The 13,454-nt window shown below is 51.2% G+C and overlaps 1 protein-coding gene across 17 annotated transcripts in view; it reads right to left on the minus strand.

Annotated features, from left to right (window-relative positions):
- Positions 1-13,454, minus strand: part of DENND2B (DENN domain containing 2B) — a 151,158-nt gene that overhangs the window by 1,652 nt on the left and 136,052 nt on the right. For all 17 annotated transcript variants that reach the window (XM_070491032.1, XM_070491029.1, XM_070491036.1 and 14 more), the window contains 7 exons: positions 12,585-12,662; positions 11,865-12,005; positions 7,761-7,909; positions 3,174-3,351; positions 2,835-2,876; positions 1,726-1,837; positions 720-959 (listed from right to left, as the gene is read on the minus strand). In XM_070491032.1, the coding sequence (XP_070347133.1) occupies positions 720-959; positions 1,726-1,837; positions 2,835-2,876; positions 3,174-3,351; positions 7,761-7,909; positions 11,865-12,005; positions 12,585-12,662 (940 nt within the window). The remainder of the gene's footprint in view (positions 1-719; positions 960-1,725; positions 1,838-2,834; positions 2,877-3,173; positions 3,352-7,760; positions 7,910-11,864; positions 12,006-12,584; positions 12,663-13,454) is intronic.

Genomic DNA, 13,454 nt, shown 5'->3' on the forward strand with positions numbered 1-13,454 from the left:
AGACTGGCTCTTCAAAACTATCGTTAACGACATCTTACTGTGCTCACTGCTGATAGCAGGAGGCCCTCACTACTGTGCCTCCTGGGGCACGTTCCTGAGCTGCATGTCAGAGATGCCATGCCTGTTTCACAGCTGCCCCAAGTGGACACCTTCTCTAGTTCCTTTTATACCACTCTACCATGCTGTTTCAAAAAGGTCTCTTAGACTAAATGGACAATATTAGTGGACAGAATAATAACCCTGAGGTTATACAGAAAGATCTTGATGAGATGAAAGAGCCCTAGAGTGAGCAAAGCTGATGCAATAACGAGAGGTAAGATGACCTTCTGCTCTGAATGCAGACTGCCACCAACCTAAGACAAAGAGCTAGCTCAATTCTCTTCAAGAGCATTCCCGACCCCTGGACTCTCAGAACCCCCTAAATTGCTCAGTCTGGTCTTTTGCTCTGAATAAGTAGGGCATCTGAGAAGCGGATGGGCAACCAATGGCATGCTGCTCTTGGTGGGGATGAGCCACAGCCCTGAGAAGGCATTTCCTAGGATAGGAGGAGAAGAAAGCACTCTTGGAAGTTTCTGTCAGAAGAAAAGGGATGTTAAGAGGCCTGGCCCTAGCCTACACCCAAGAGCTTCCATCACAGTGCCTAGCTATTCAGCCCTGCGAGTAGCAGAAGTGAGAGAAGAGGCCCCACTGCCCCCAATCCCAAGCTCTTCTGGCCTTACCCTTTGCCCGACACTTTCTTAGCTCCCTGTCTTGGATGAAGCCAGCAAACATCTGCGACTCCATAAAAACCTCAAGAAAACGGCGGATGCTCTTGGAAGCCACAGACTTGCGGAAGGCCTCTCGCTGAAAGGCCCTCTCCCCCTTCTCACTCTGGGTCAGAAAGAGGGAGTAGTGCCCAACAGTCTCCACGAAGAACCGGATAAACACCTCCGATACCAGCCCATTGAGGGTATTACATTCTGGAAGAGAAAAGAAAATCTTTGAGGTTCAAGTCAAGAGCCTGCAATCTCCAACCGGCAACTCCAATCTCCAGCTGGTGGTGCGTCCCTCTCACCAACAGCACTTCCAGCCAGAACCACTTATCTGTTCTTGAAAATTTATCTCTTGTGCCCCTGGGCTTGTAACTAGCCCATGAGCCAGGAGGTCAGAAACTATGCTCTGAACATGGAAGCTGGTAAATCCTTGCTACATAAATGAGAGTGGAAATCAGACCAGAGGACCACTCTCCGTACACCCCGCACCCTCGGTGGTTTTCCTGGCTTCACAGAAGTCCCCTCCACCTCCTGCACTGGCTCAAGGCAGGGCCTGAGAAGGAGGAATAACTAGTTTTCTGTTAGCAAGAAGAGTGTTTGTGGTTGCCACATGTCTTTGGGTTATCCTTCCCAAACCTCCTGAGGTAGAGAAGAATTAAAGGAAGAGGGCAGCTTTATAGCCTGGGCCACCCTAGAAGCAGCCCCAAGGTTGTTTATGTTTTGAACTCCCTTTGATAAAATACCACAATACTTCTCTCCCCTCAGACCCACTCAAGCCATATCTTCCTAAACCCCACTGGTAGTGGAACTAGAGAATTCTAGGCTAGAATGAGACCAAGGTCCTATACCTTGAGCCTCATCAGCCAGAAGGGTCTGGTGCATAGAAACAGGGTCCCGGTCCCATGAGGCCCAGATCCAGAGCAAAGGGAGTCTGGGACCAGAGCTGATTCTGCCCAGGGCAGGCCTTACTCACCATCATCGGAGTCGCTGTCAGAGTCCTGGGAGATCAGTTCGTTCTTCCTCTCTAGAGCCTGCTCCAGAGCAGCCTGTAACTTCCTAGGTAACAATGTGTCCTCGTCATCCATCTGCGGGAGAAGGAACACACACAGTGACGATAACCATAGCTGATGCTGATTGAGTACTTACTCTGAGCCAGGCCCTGTCTGAGAAGCTTAAAGATATAATCTCATTTAATTCTCCCAATAACCCTGATACTATTATCAACCTCATTTTAAGATGAAAAGCTGAGGCTCAGAAAGAAGTTAAGAAACTCAATCAAGATCACACAGATAAAAAGTGGTGGAGCCAGTGGCATTCACTGCCCACTTGCCCAGGACAAGCAAGAGGTTCCTCACCCAGTACCCTGATAAAGTCTCCCCAATTCCTCCATCTTCAGCTCCGGGTGGGAAGCAGAGCTTGGCTTGGGGCAGGGAGATTGTGGCCCAGCCTGTGTCTCAGGTATGAGGTTAGGCTGTCTGTCCTGCCTCTACATTCTAGTTCATCAAGGCCCATACCTTGATGCCTTGTACCCAGGAGTCAGAGCTCTGTCAGTGGTGCATAACAGATAGTACATTTCCAGAGGGTACAGCACTGGGTTGTGCTCCTCTGTGGAGAGCCAGGAGGCTTTTTGAAGGTGCAACAATGATTGCAAACCTTTACATTCCATAGCATTCTATGCATCGTGTGTAATCCCTTAGCAACATTTCAAGGCAGGTGTTACCACCATGCCTGTTTTAGAGATGAGAACTCTGGCTCAGAGAGGCCTGTCCAAGATCACATGGCTCCAAGGTGGCAGAAACCAGAGGTCAAGTCTTCAGACTTCCAGGCCATGTTCTTTGCACTCCCATGCTGCCTTCCAGAAGGTGATGATGCCAACCAGAAAGGCAGATCCTGCTGAGGTCAAGACTTCTCAGATCACCTTCTCCCTACCCTTGTCTATTCTGTGAATATGGAACCCAGAGAGCTCAACAAACAGGCTGTGAAGGTTGAGTAGTGTGTGTGCCAGTGTTGGGTGCTCTGGAGCGTGCATCAAACAAGCACTCACCCTAGGGCGGGCCACCTACTGCGGTGTACCCCTCTTACCTGTCGGATGAATCGGTCAGATCCCAGATTCACCATCAGTGCCTGAGAAAGAGAGTTTAGTGGCAGTGATTCAGGGTATGCATCCCTGCAATGCCCTCCCCAGGCCTCCAGACCTCCCTATTCCCAGGGTCAGATAACAGGAATAACTCCAGCCAGGGGAAGACCTCCCAGGGAGAAAGGATAAGAGCTGGGTAGAGAGGCCCAGACACCACAAATGAGAAGATCCCAGCAGCCTTTCTCCCTTCCTTCCCCCTCTGCTCTTCCCTCCTGGGGGTTCCTGTTCCTTCTGTCCAACCCTCCCTCCACCCTTCCCCTCAGCTGGTTCCCCAAGTGGCCCACCTCCTCCACAGGCAGCTCCTTCAGTTTGGGGAGGGAGCTGGAGAGCAGGCCAACCAGGAAGGGGGTGGGACAGCAGACGATGTCAATCATGGAGGCTGGGAGGACAGGAATGAAGGTATGCTGCCAGGAGAAGGGGTAGAGCAAGGCCACCACAGCATGGGAGCAGCTGGATAAGGTACTGGTGGACAGACAGAAACAAAGCACATGAGCCCAGGCCCAGCACCTTCTGGAAACGGTAGTTAGAGCCTGCCGAGGGTTCAGGACATCCTTTTATGTTAAACCTCCCAATCCAACAAAAATGCCAATGGGGCTCAGGCCTGTGTCTGACCCTGCAGACTGGGGAAGACCCCACATTCCCACTGCTCAGGGCCTCAAGGACACTGGTACTACTCTTTTTGGTGACTCTACCTAGAAATAGCCATAAAGGTACATAGCAACACTAGAACACAGAAGAGACTCACATACACCCCTCAAAGGCCACCCAAATGCACAGGTAGGCCTGACCTAGTGTGGGAGTATCAGCTTTGGCCAGGAACTGCAAAGGTAAGCTGAGCAGGAACTGATCACAAATTGATAGCATGTAAAAGCTGGAAAGCCCTAGAGAGGTCATCTTATCAATTCTACATGTTACAGCTGGGACCACAGATACCCAAGGTCAGTTTGGTCATAAGTGGCAGACCTGGGACACAACCAGTTTTCTGTCTCCCAGCCCAGTGTTACTTCTACTGCTCTGCCCTCTATCGAGTCCTTCCTCTCCTTAATTGGAAAACATGGTCTGACCACTGACTGAGGCGAGGAGGATGGCACCATTCTTATCAAGCTGAAAAAGGTGCCCATTCCCATCTTTCCTCTCAAGGCTTCAAAAAATAGCCTTGAGTCTCAGTGGGGTCATCCCTCTCTTGGCCTAGAGGAGGATACAGGCCTCCAAACCTAGGAGCACCACAGGGCTGGCTGTCCAAGCAGAAGGACCAATGGGAGACAGGGAGGAAATCCCTAGGGTGCTAGCTCCAGGGCACAGAAGTGAGTGCACACTCCCCACGTGTGCTGAGGGCTGGTGCGGGGCACCACTGAACACAGGAGACACACCTGGCCTGAAGTGACTCCATCCGTCAGGAGGAGAGTCAAGGGCCCTTCCCTAGGGATCACATTACAGATGAGGAGTCAGAGGCTAGAGTCAAGGTCATCTTCATGCTTGACTTTCCCACCCCGTCCCTCCACATCTATTGGGCCCTATTAGTCATAGAAGCCCTGGGCTCTCATGACCAGCCCCAGCAGGGCTCCTTACCCTTTCATGACTAATGCCCCACCAGTCAGAGAACATGGTTCCGGTCCACGACAGAAACAAAGCCCCTTTTCTAGAAGGACCTCTGGATGTTCACAAGTATTTGTCAGGCAGTACGTTGCTTGGCTGTCCTGCCACCCTATGGACATCTAAAATACTGCTCAGCCTTGAGGCAGAGACAGCTGTCCTGGCCCTGACAGCCCTTTCCCTGGGGACAGCAGCTCCCCACACTCTAAGGAGAGCCATCTCAGAAAGATCCAGAAAAGAGCTATCTCAGGGTCGAGGAACACACTGATCTCCACAATCCCCTCCAATGGGACTAGGGCTTGGGAGGCAGAAGGCTTTGTACAAGCCCCAGGTCTGATCACTGCACAGCCTGTGTGTGCACGTGCATACACACACACAAATACAGACATCAGAACTGGGCCAGAGGGACGCAGGACTTGTGGAAAACCTAAAACGTGAGCAACACAAGATGAGCTGGCTGGGCTTACTATGCCTTGACCCCAGTCCTGGCCTATGTGCCATCACTGGGCTGCCCACCCTGCCCCCCTCCAGTCAGAGGCAGATCCCAAGCAGAGAGAACACCTTTTCTAAGACCCGAGACTGGCAAAACTTGAATGCTGAGCCAGGCCAAGAACAAGGTCCTGAGGTATTTTCCTCGCAGAATGGTCCTGGAATGTGCTCAGAGGCAGTTTTAGCCACAGGAAACAATAGCTGTATTCACAGCCCTACTGGAGCTGGGCTAAGGGTGGGGATAGCAAAAAGGTGGCTCTGCCCTGAGTGAGGGAATGGAACCTTCAGGAAAAGAAATCTCAGGGTCCAGGTTCTGTTAGAGGCACCAAGGTCTGGCCAAACCAGAGCCTCAGAGCTGGGCAGCCAGGGGCTTTGCTGGCAGACAATGAACATGGATGCCAGTAAGGCAGCAGACAGGGGCACTGTGGAGCTGCCATATCTGGCCAGTTGCAGTTCCAGGCCTGGTCCCCTCATGAGGGCCTTATGGCCCCATGAAATACATAGAACTGTGGGATACAGAAAAACTGATGCTGTGACAGAAAGTGAGCATGGGCAGTTTTCATTTCTAAACCTGGCACTCTCTGGAAAAAGTCAGCAGCTCTGATCTTTCTTCCTTCTCCCTTCTGGGCTGAAGGTGGGCCTCGGTTCCTGCCCCAGTGCCCTGTGAGGGCATTTGGGAGTCCATTTCTCCTGCTCCCCTCATTACGCCCTCATACATACAGAAATAAATACCCTAGGAATCCTGGGCTTATTGGGGGACATACCAGAAAGAGGATCTTTCTTTTCTACCCCTCATATCAGCACCTGGCATATGGTATGGCACACAGCAGACAACTAAATAAATGTCTAAATTACTGAAATAATTCCACCACTCTAGAGAAACCACTGCTTCCTGTGATGGATTCTTCGACCAAAAAATACACAATGTGTTGCCAAGATCTCATCCTCTCCCTCCCTGTCCCACCCCTCACAAATAGGCTGTGCTATGGTCTAAATGTTTATGTCCTTCAAGATTCACATGCTGAAATCCTAACCCCCAAATATGATGGCATTAGGAGGTGGGGCCTTTGGGAGAGGCTTAGGTCATGGGGTGGAGTCCTCAGGACTGGGACTAGTGTTATTATAAAGGAGACCCCACAGAAATCCTTTGCCCCTTCCACCATGTGAGGACACAGTAAGAAGGTGCAGCTATGAACCACGAAGTGAGCCCTCACCAGAATGCCACCATGCTGGCACCCTGATCTTGGACTACCAGCCTCCAGAACTATGAGAAATAGATTTCTGTAGTTTATAAGCTACCTAGTCTGCAGTATTTTGTTGCTGCAGCTGGAACAGACTAAGACACTCTTTTTTATTTTTTTATTTTTATTTTTATTTTTTTGAGGGAGATTAGCCCTGAGCTAACATCTGCCGCCAATCCTCCTCTTTTTTGCTGAGGAAGACTGGCCCTGAGCTAACATCTGTGCCCATCTTCCTCCACTTTATATGTGGGACACCTGCTACAGCATGGCTTGCTGAGCAGTGCCATGTCTGCACCTGGGATCTGAACCGTGAACTCCAGGCCTCCAAAGCAGAATGCGCAAACTCAACCGGTGCGCCACTAGGCTGGCCCCAAGACACTCTTTTCTAAAACCTTAGCTGCCTTGGGGCTGGCCAGTGGAGGTGGCGCAGCAGTTAAGTTTGCACACTCCCCTTTGGCGGCCCAGGGGTCGCTGGTTTGGGTCCTGGGTGTGGACCTGCACACTGATGTCAAGCCATGCTGTGGCAGGTGTCCCACATACGGAGTGGAGGAAGGTGGGCACAGATGTTAGCTCAAGGCCAATCTTCCTCAGCAAAAAGAGGAGGATTGGCGGCAGATGTTAGCTCAGGGCTAATCTTCCTCAGTAAATAAATAAATAAATACATAAATAAAACCTTGGCTGCCAGAAGAGCTCAGCTTCTTCCAGAATGACTCATGTCCAGAGACACTTCTGTCACTCCTCCCACAGCCAGATCTTGACATCTGGAACTCCTCTACTTCTAAAATCATAAATGCCAACATTCTGGACCAAGACTTATGATCTATCCAGCTCTTTTCTTATGCCTCCTAAACCAGCTCCCCTGACGCACTGGCACCTCCAGTCCCTGGACATCTTCTTTTTCCCTTTCCTAGTTTGATTAGTCAACCTTCCTCCGACCACTATCCTCCTCAGCACCCCCAATGCCTCACCTGGTCCCTCTCCACAAATCCCCTACTGCCTGGCCTCCAGTCAATTACCTTCTCCAGCTGCCACCCTCACTGGTCCCCTCACTGGGTGGCTCAGCACTCCTCGTACTATCCCTAGTCAGTGCCCTTGCCCCTTCCTAAGGGTGGCTCTTCCTACAGTTCATCACTCTCCTCAAACTCAGCATGCCACAGAAATGGCCTTGCCTCTCTCTCCAGAGGAAATGTGGCCATCACCTAGAAATCTCCTTTGTTACCTTTTTCCATATAAATATATTTGTACCTGTACAATCTTGGCTGTTGCAAAAGAAGTGGTGTCCCTTCTCTTCCCTCAGGCCAAGTCCTGCACTGGGTTCTCAATCCTGCCATCTTGTGTGCTGTCAAGCCCTGCTCCCTCAGATATCCTCTCTTCCCAGGTGTGCTAGCCTTTCCCTCTCCATTTGGTATTTACCACACACATACACACACACACACCCACATACTAATCCCACAGTAGCTGGCACATACCAGGGCTCGTAAGTACATGTTCAATTAATTACTAGATGTGCCTTCCCCCTCTTCTTCACCTTGCTCTGCTGGGCCCTACCTGAGCTTGTCCGCCACAAAAATGACCCGGCGCTCCAGCAGCAGTGAGGCAAAGATTCGGATGAGCTGGCGCACACTGAGGCAGGTGAAAAGGCACTCAAAGTCCACGTGCTCCAGCCGGGAATCCATGGGCCGCCGCAGCTCTAACACCTGCAGAAGAGTGATGGGGAAAGTGGGTGGTGGCAGGCCAGGTGACTGCCACTCCCAGGTCCTACACAAAATGACCAGATGCTGGTTTCCCCTCCCACCCTCTCTTTTCCAGGGTCTCTAATCTGCCCTACCATGCAATAGGACCCAGTCTCCTCCTCCTCTCAGACCACAGCTCTGTTCCCATGATACTCAGACACCCAGCCACTAAGCAAGAGGACTAACTGTGAACGTGGGGGAGGCTCCAGAAGGAAGGAGTTGAACGGCCATCCATCAATCTCTCAGGACAGGGAGAGGAGACCTGACTGCTCCACAGATAAGGAAAATGAGGGAACCACACAGTTCTATCTGTAGGGTCCGCCCCGCCCTCTTGCCCGTCTCCCCAAGCAAAGGTCTTGGCCCCCATGCTGACCAGACCCCACAATTGATTGCTGCCCCCCAGGCCATAGGAAGAGCATGTCCGCATCCCAGGACTCTATTCTCTTCCATTTCTGGAAAGGCAATGCTAGTGTCCTTGTTGCCATGTCCCCTCCCTTTCCTGCTGCAAAGAGTTTCCTTCCAGGGGCTATGTTTGTCCTACCATCCTGGCCTCTGTCTCTATCAGTCTGTCTAATCCCTGTGCCAGGGACAAAGAAAACACAAGGGAAGGGCTGGCTATTCCACAACCTTGCCAGGAAGCAGCACTATCTTTATCAGGGCCAGGCCTAGCAATCCACCCTCCAAAGGGGTTGCAAGGCCACTCCCAAGGTCAGTGCTATGGCGCAGAGAGCCACTTCCCTGGGGGCAGTCATGAGGATGGACCCTAGCAGTGAGAGCAGGAGGAACTGCTGAGCTCAGGCCATGCCAAAGCCGCTGTCCCTGGGGCCTGCTTCTTCGTACCCTTAGTCCCTCAGCGTATGTGAGCAGCAGGGATGAGCAGGCTCCCTGAGAACTAGGTGAAAAATGAATTCCCTCTTATGACCCTATGGTATCAGAGCTCTTTTCAAGGGGCTTTTATCCCACATCATCTTGTTTGTTCCTCAGAGTTTAAGCAAGTGAAGTTCACCTCTTAGCTCAATAGTCTTCCCTCTGGGCCCAGGAGAAGCAGCAAAATGGTCACAAGTTGGCCTAACCATCATTTACACTCTGTCTCTCCCACTGGATGATGAACTCCCAAAAGGCCCAGTGATTAGCATGATGCTGGGCACACCCAAAACACTCAGTGAATGTGGGTGGAAGGAATCCCATACCACAATGATGCCAGAGGCCCCTTCACCCCTCCTGTCCTTGTCCCACCCCAGAAGAAGTCACAGTTAAGCTCCCCCAACCCTCCTTCTTGAGAGCCTGCATGCAGTCCAACAGCTCTACTCTACAGCTCACAGCCCCACACCCCTACTACCCCAGGGTCCGGGCTCCCTCCAGGGAGTGAAAATTCACATAGGCAGCTCGCATGACCTGGTGATCTTTTCATTCATCCCTGCCCTCAAGGAGATCACAGTCCAGTGGGGCTGAACGAGCCCAAAGAGTCACAGTCCCTGAGACTGTGTCAGGACAGGGAAAGGTATGACTGACATCTGCTGAGAGGGCATTGAGGAAGGGCAGGGACCTTATCTGGGGCAGCAGCTCAGGGCACAAGATGCTTAACTATTTAAATAGCCCAAGAAGAGAAGAAGGGAAGTGTCTTCTAGGCTAAAGGAAGCAGGGTTCAGGGACAGAAAGTAATTTAAGTCAGAGTGATGAGAAATGAGGCTGGTGAGTGGGTCAGGGCCATATCCTGAAGAACTGCCAGGCATCCTGTTGGGCTCTCAGGGCAGGGTCAGCTGTCCTGCCCGCAGACCATTCCTGAAGCCTAAAGCCCCTCCAAATGAAGGTAGGAGAATAGAGTTAAGAGAAAGGCCTTAAATGGTATTCGTCACTCCCAGCAAACCTACCGTTTCTTTCGTCAGACCCTCTCCCACTCTCTGCAACAACTAATTTATTTCTTCTTCCCTCTCCTAGAACCAGCACCCACCTCTCACTCTCAGAGGATGACCTTCTTTCCTATTTTTGAGAAAACCAAAGCCATCAGATGAGAATCTAAAATCTACAAGCCATGGATGGCCCGCACCTGCATTACACAAGGAAGTGCCCTCCTCTCCTAACAAAAGCCAGTCCCTCATGGATCCTACCGCCTGTTCCTTCTCAGTGACAGTCTGATCATCGCCTCCCTCTCCTGCTTCTTTAACCTCACCCTCTGCTGGGCCATTCCCACCAGCATCCAAACAACCACTTTCAACAAACTCTCCCCTGGCCCCACATTTCCTTTCAACCACTGCCCCCTTCCCTAATTCTCAAGCCAAGCCTCTTGAAAAGACGTCTATATAGGCGATTTCCACTTTCTCACCCCCCATTCACTTCTCAATTCACTCCACTCAGGCTTCTAGGCCCTCAGCCCCACACTTCTGAAATCCACTCTTGTCAAGGCATCTCGCCGTCTTGCCATACCACATCTGCATGACCTCAGGACTGACAAGGACCAAGTCCTGGGCTCTCTTGTCTTCCATATCTACACTCTTTGCTACTAAACATTTTCTCCTGGGTATCTCACAGGTATCCTAAACGTAACATGTACAAAATAGAACTCTTCCTCCCCCTCCTCATAACCTGTTCCTCCTTCAGGTGCTCCCAGCTCAGTATATGGCTCCGTCAGCTATCCTGTCACTCAAGCCTAGAAAAGCCTGGAAAGCTGGGAGTTTGCCTTAAAATCTCCCTAATGCTTACTCCCTATTTCCAATCAACTACAAAGTGCTATCGATCCTAATTCTAGAATACATGTCAAATCCACCTACTTCTCTTCATCTTTTCTACCACACCTTAATCCAGGCTACCATCACCTCTTGCCTGTACCACTGCAACACTATCCTAGCTGGTCTCCTGTTTTCACTCCAATCCTTCGTCTACACAACAGACAGAGTGAGCTTTTAAGAACACAGTTCAGGGGCCAGCCCGGTGGCACAGCGGTTAAGTTCGCATGTTCCACTTCCCAGCAGCCCAGGTTTTGCCGGTTCGGATCCCAGATGCGGACGTGGCACCGCTTGGCAAAAGCCATGCTGTAGTAGGCGTCCCACGTATAAAGTAGAGGAAGATGGGCATGGAAGTTAGCTCAGGGCCAATCTTCCTCAGCAAAAAGAGGAGGATTGGCAGTAGTTAACTCAGGGCTAATCTTCCTCCAAAAAAAAAAAAAAAAGAACATAGTTTAGATCTCATAACCCTGCTTTGGCCCTGCCTGTCCACCCCAGCTCACTCTTCTTTCAACCATCTCAGCCTTTTTTCAGTTGCTTGACAAAGCACATATTTTCCCAACTTTGCCTTGGCACATGCTGTTCCCTCCATCCGGAATACTCTTCTCCCACCCACGCCCTCCCTTTCAGACTCCCTCTTCCCACTTCATTTAGTTGATTCTATCGCTTTAGGTCCCTGATAAAATGTCTCTTCCTCAGAAGAGGCCCCCTAACCTAAAGCAGATCCTCCATTACACACTCTCACTCCTGTGCTTTCACTTGGCACTTAACACACTTAGGAATTATCTATTTATATGCAAAGTATTTATTTAGTATCAATCCCTCCCACTAGGCTATGAAGTCCATAAGGACAGAGCTGTGCCCTTGACTTGTATGACTCTGCCCCAAGGTCTGGCAGGATCCCTGACTGTGAGAGAGCATATATGCAGTAAAGATCTGATGAAGGAATACAAGGAGGGCAGGTGGATGCACTTTAGTCCAAAGAGATGAGGGAAGGTCCCTGGGAGTCGCAGAGATCTGGGCCACAGTTACAGCTCTGTCCTTCACCTTTTCAGTCCCTATTGATTAGGTGCACAAACAGGGTGAGCAAGGAAGGGGTCATGCTCTGCGACTCCCAGAGACTCCTACAACCTTGGCTAGGCAGGTCATACTCCAGTCCCAGTCCACAGTCTGAGAGAAGAGGCAGCAGAAATTCCTACCTCATTGCCAGCACCTGGCAGGAACGTCTTCACCTTGATGGTCTTTCCCGGGGCAGGGAAGGGCGACTCCATTAGACTTCTCATGAAGGGATAGACCAATGCAGCAGAGATCCCACGCCGGCGCTCCACCTCATCTAGGACCTGTGCCCACCGCCAGCAGCCCAAAGAGGAAGGGTGTCAGGGCACTGCCCTTCCCTGCCTCCTGGGCAGAGAACAGGGCAGCCTGGTACCTGACCAACCTGAGCCAAAAGCTGGGAGATGGGAGGACTGTCTTGCCAGGAGTTTCACACCCTACCCTCCCCGTTCCCCTCTTGGCACTCAGTGACTGCCCTGCTCCCTAACTAGTCCTTGCCTCAGACCCCAAGAGCTAAGCAGCTGGGAAAAAGAAATACCACTTGAGAGCCAGGTGCCTGAGCACTTGGCTGCCCCAAGGTGGTCTCCGTCCCCAAGGACTCTGGCTCTGCCCATGGCCCACAGTGTGCTGTGACATTAGCAGACACTGAAGCAGGAGCTGGGGAGATGCCAGCTGGCTACAAATGGAGAGCCAGGCTTGGGAATGAGGAGGGGGTCAGAGCTTGCTTGCATGTGTTCTTGCATCTCTCTCTCTCTCTTACTCTCTCACACACACAGGTGTTTTTCTCATCTAAGCTGGCTGCAGATACTCCCATGGGAGCCGTCAGCTGGGGGAAAAGGGAGGAAAGAAAGCCAGAGCCCTCTTACCTTGGAAAACAAGCCGAAGCAGCCAAGGCGGCTGATGACACAGTATACCTCTGGCAACCGAGGCCCTTTCCCACTTGGCTAGGCAGGGACGAGGAGGAGAAGAAAGACACAGACACAGAGAATGCATGATTACTATATCTGGCTCCTTTTCCTTGGGAAGTGAGGACTAAAGATGGCTCCTCTAGTGAGAGAAGACTCCAAGCCTCCTCCTTTTTTTTTTTTTTTTGAGGAAGATTAGCCTTGAGCTAACTGCTGCCAATCCTCCTCTTTTTGCTGAGGAAGACTGGCCCTGAGCTAACAACCGTGCCCATCCTCCTCCACTTTATATGTGGGATGCCTGCCACAGCATGGCGTGACAAGCGGTGCCATGTCTGCACCCGGGATCTGAACCAGCGAACCCCAGGCCACCAAAGCGGAAGGTGTGAACTCAACCGCTGCACCACCGGGCTGGCCCCTCCAAGCCTCTTCTAAACCTCTACTCAACCAGGCCCCCAAAGGAAAGGAGGAGGCCTCAGCCTCTGCTGGGCCTTCCAGCCCAAGGTGTCAGGGTCCTGCCAAGCTCTACACAGCCTCCACTTTTCTTCCCAGGAGGACACTGAGCGGGGCTGACAAAGGACAAAACAGTTTGGAAGGGGCTATAAGGTAATTTACGGATTTACATCGCTAAGGCTGGGAACCCAGAGGATACAATGGTAGAGAGGCACTTGTGTACATTCTTATGAGTAGGTCACGTAATCTGCCCCCAACAGGGTACATTCTGCAAAACATTCCTTTTCTTGGTTCTTCTTTTCTCCCTTCCTTGATCCATCCTCATTCCAGGAAGGCAAATTGAAAATAGATAAGAAAAGCGAACTATTTATTGAAAGTTTG

The sequence above is a fragment of the Equus asinus genome, chromosome 20, assembly GCF_041296235.1.
Source record: "Equus asinus isolate D_3611 breed Donkey chromosome 20, EquAss-T2T_v2, whole genome shotgun sequence".
In the NCBI taxonomy this organism is placed as follows: domain Eukaryota; kingdom Metazoa; phylum Chordata; class Mammalia; order Perissodactyla; family Equidae; genus Equus; species Equus asinus.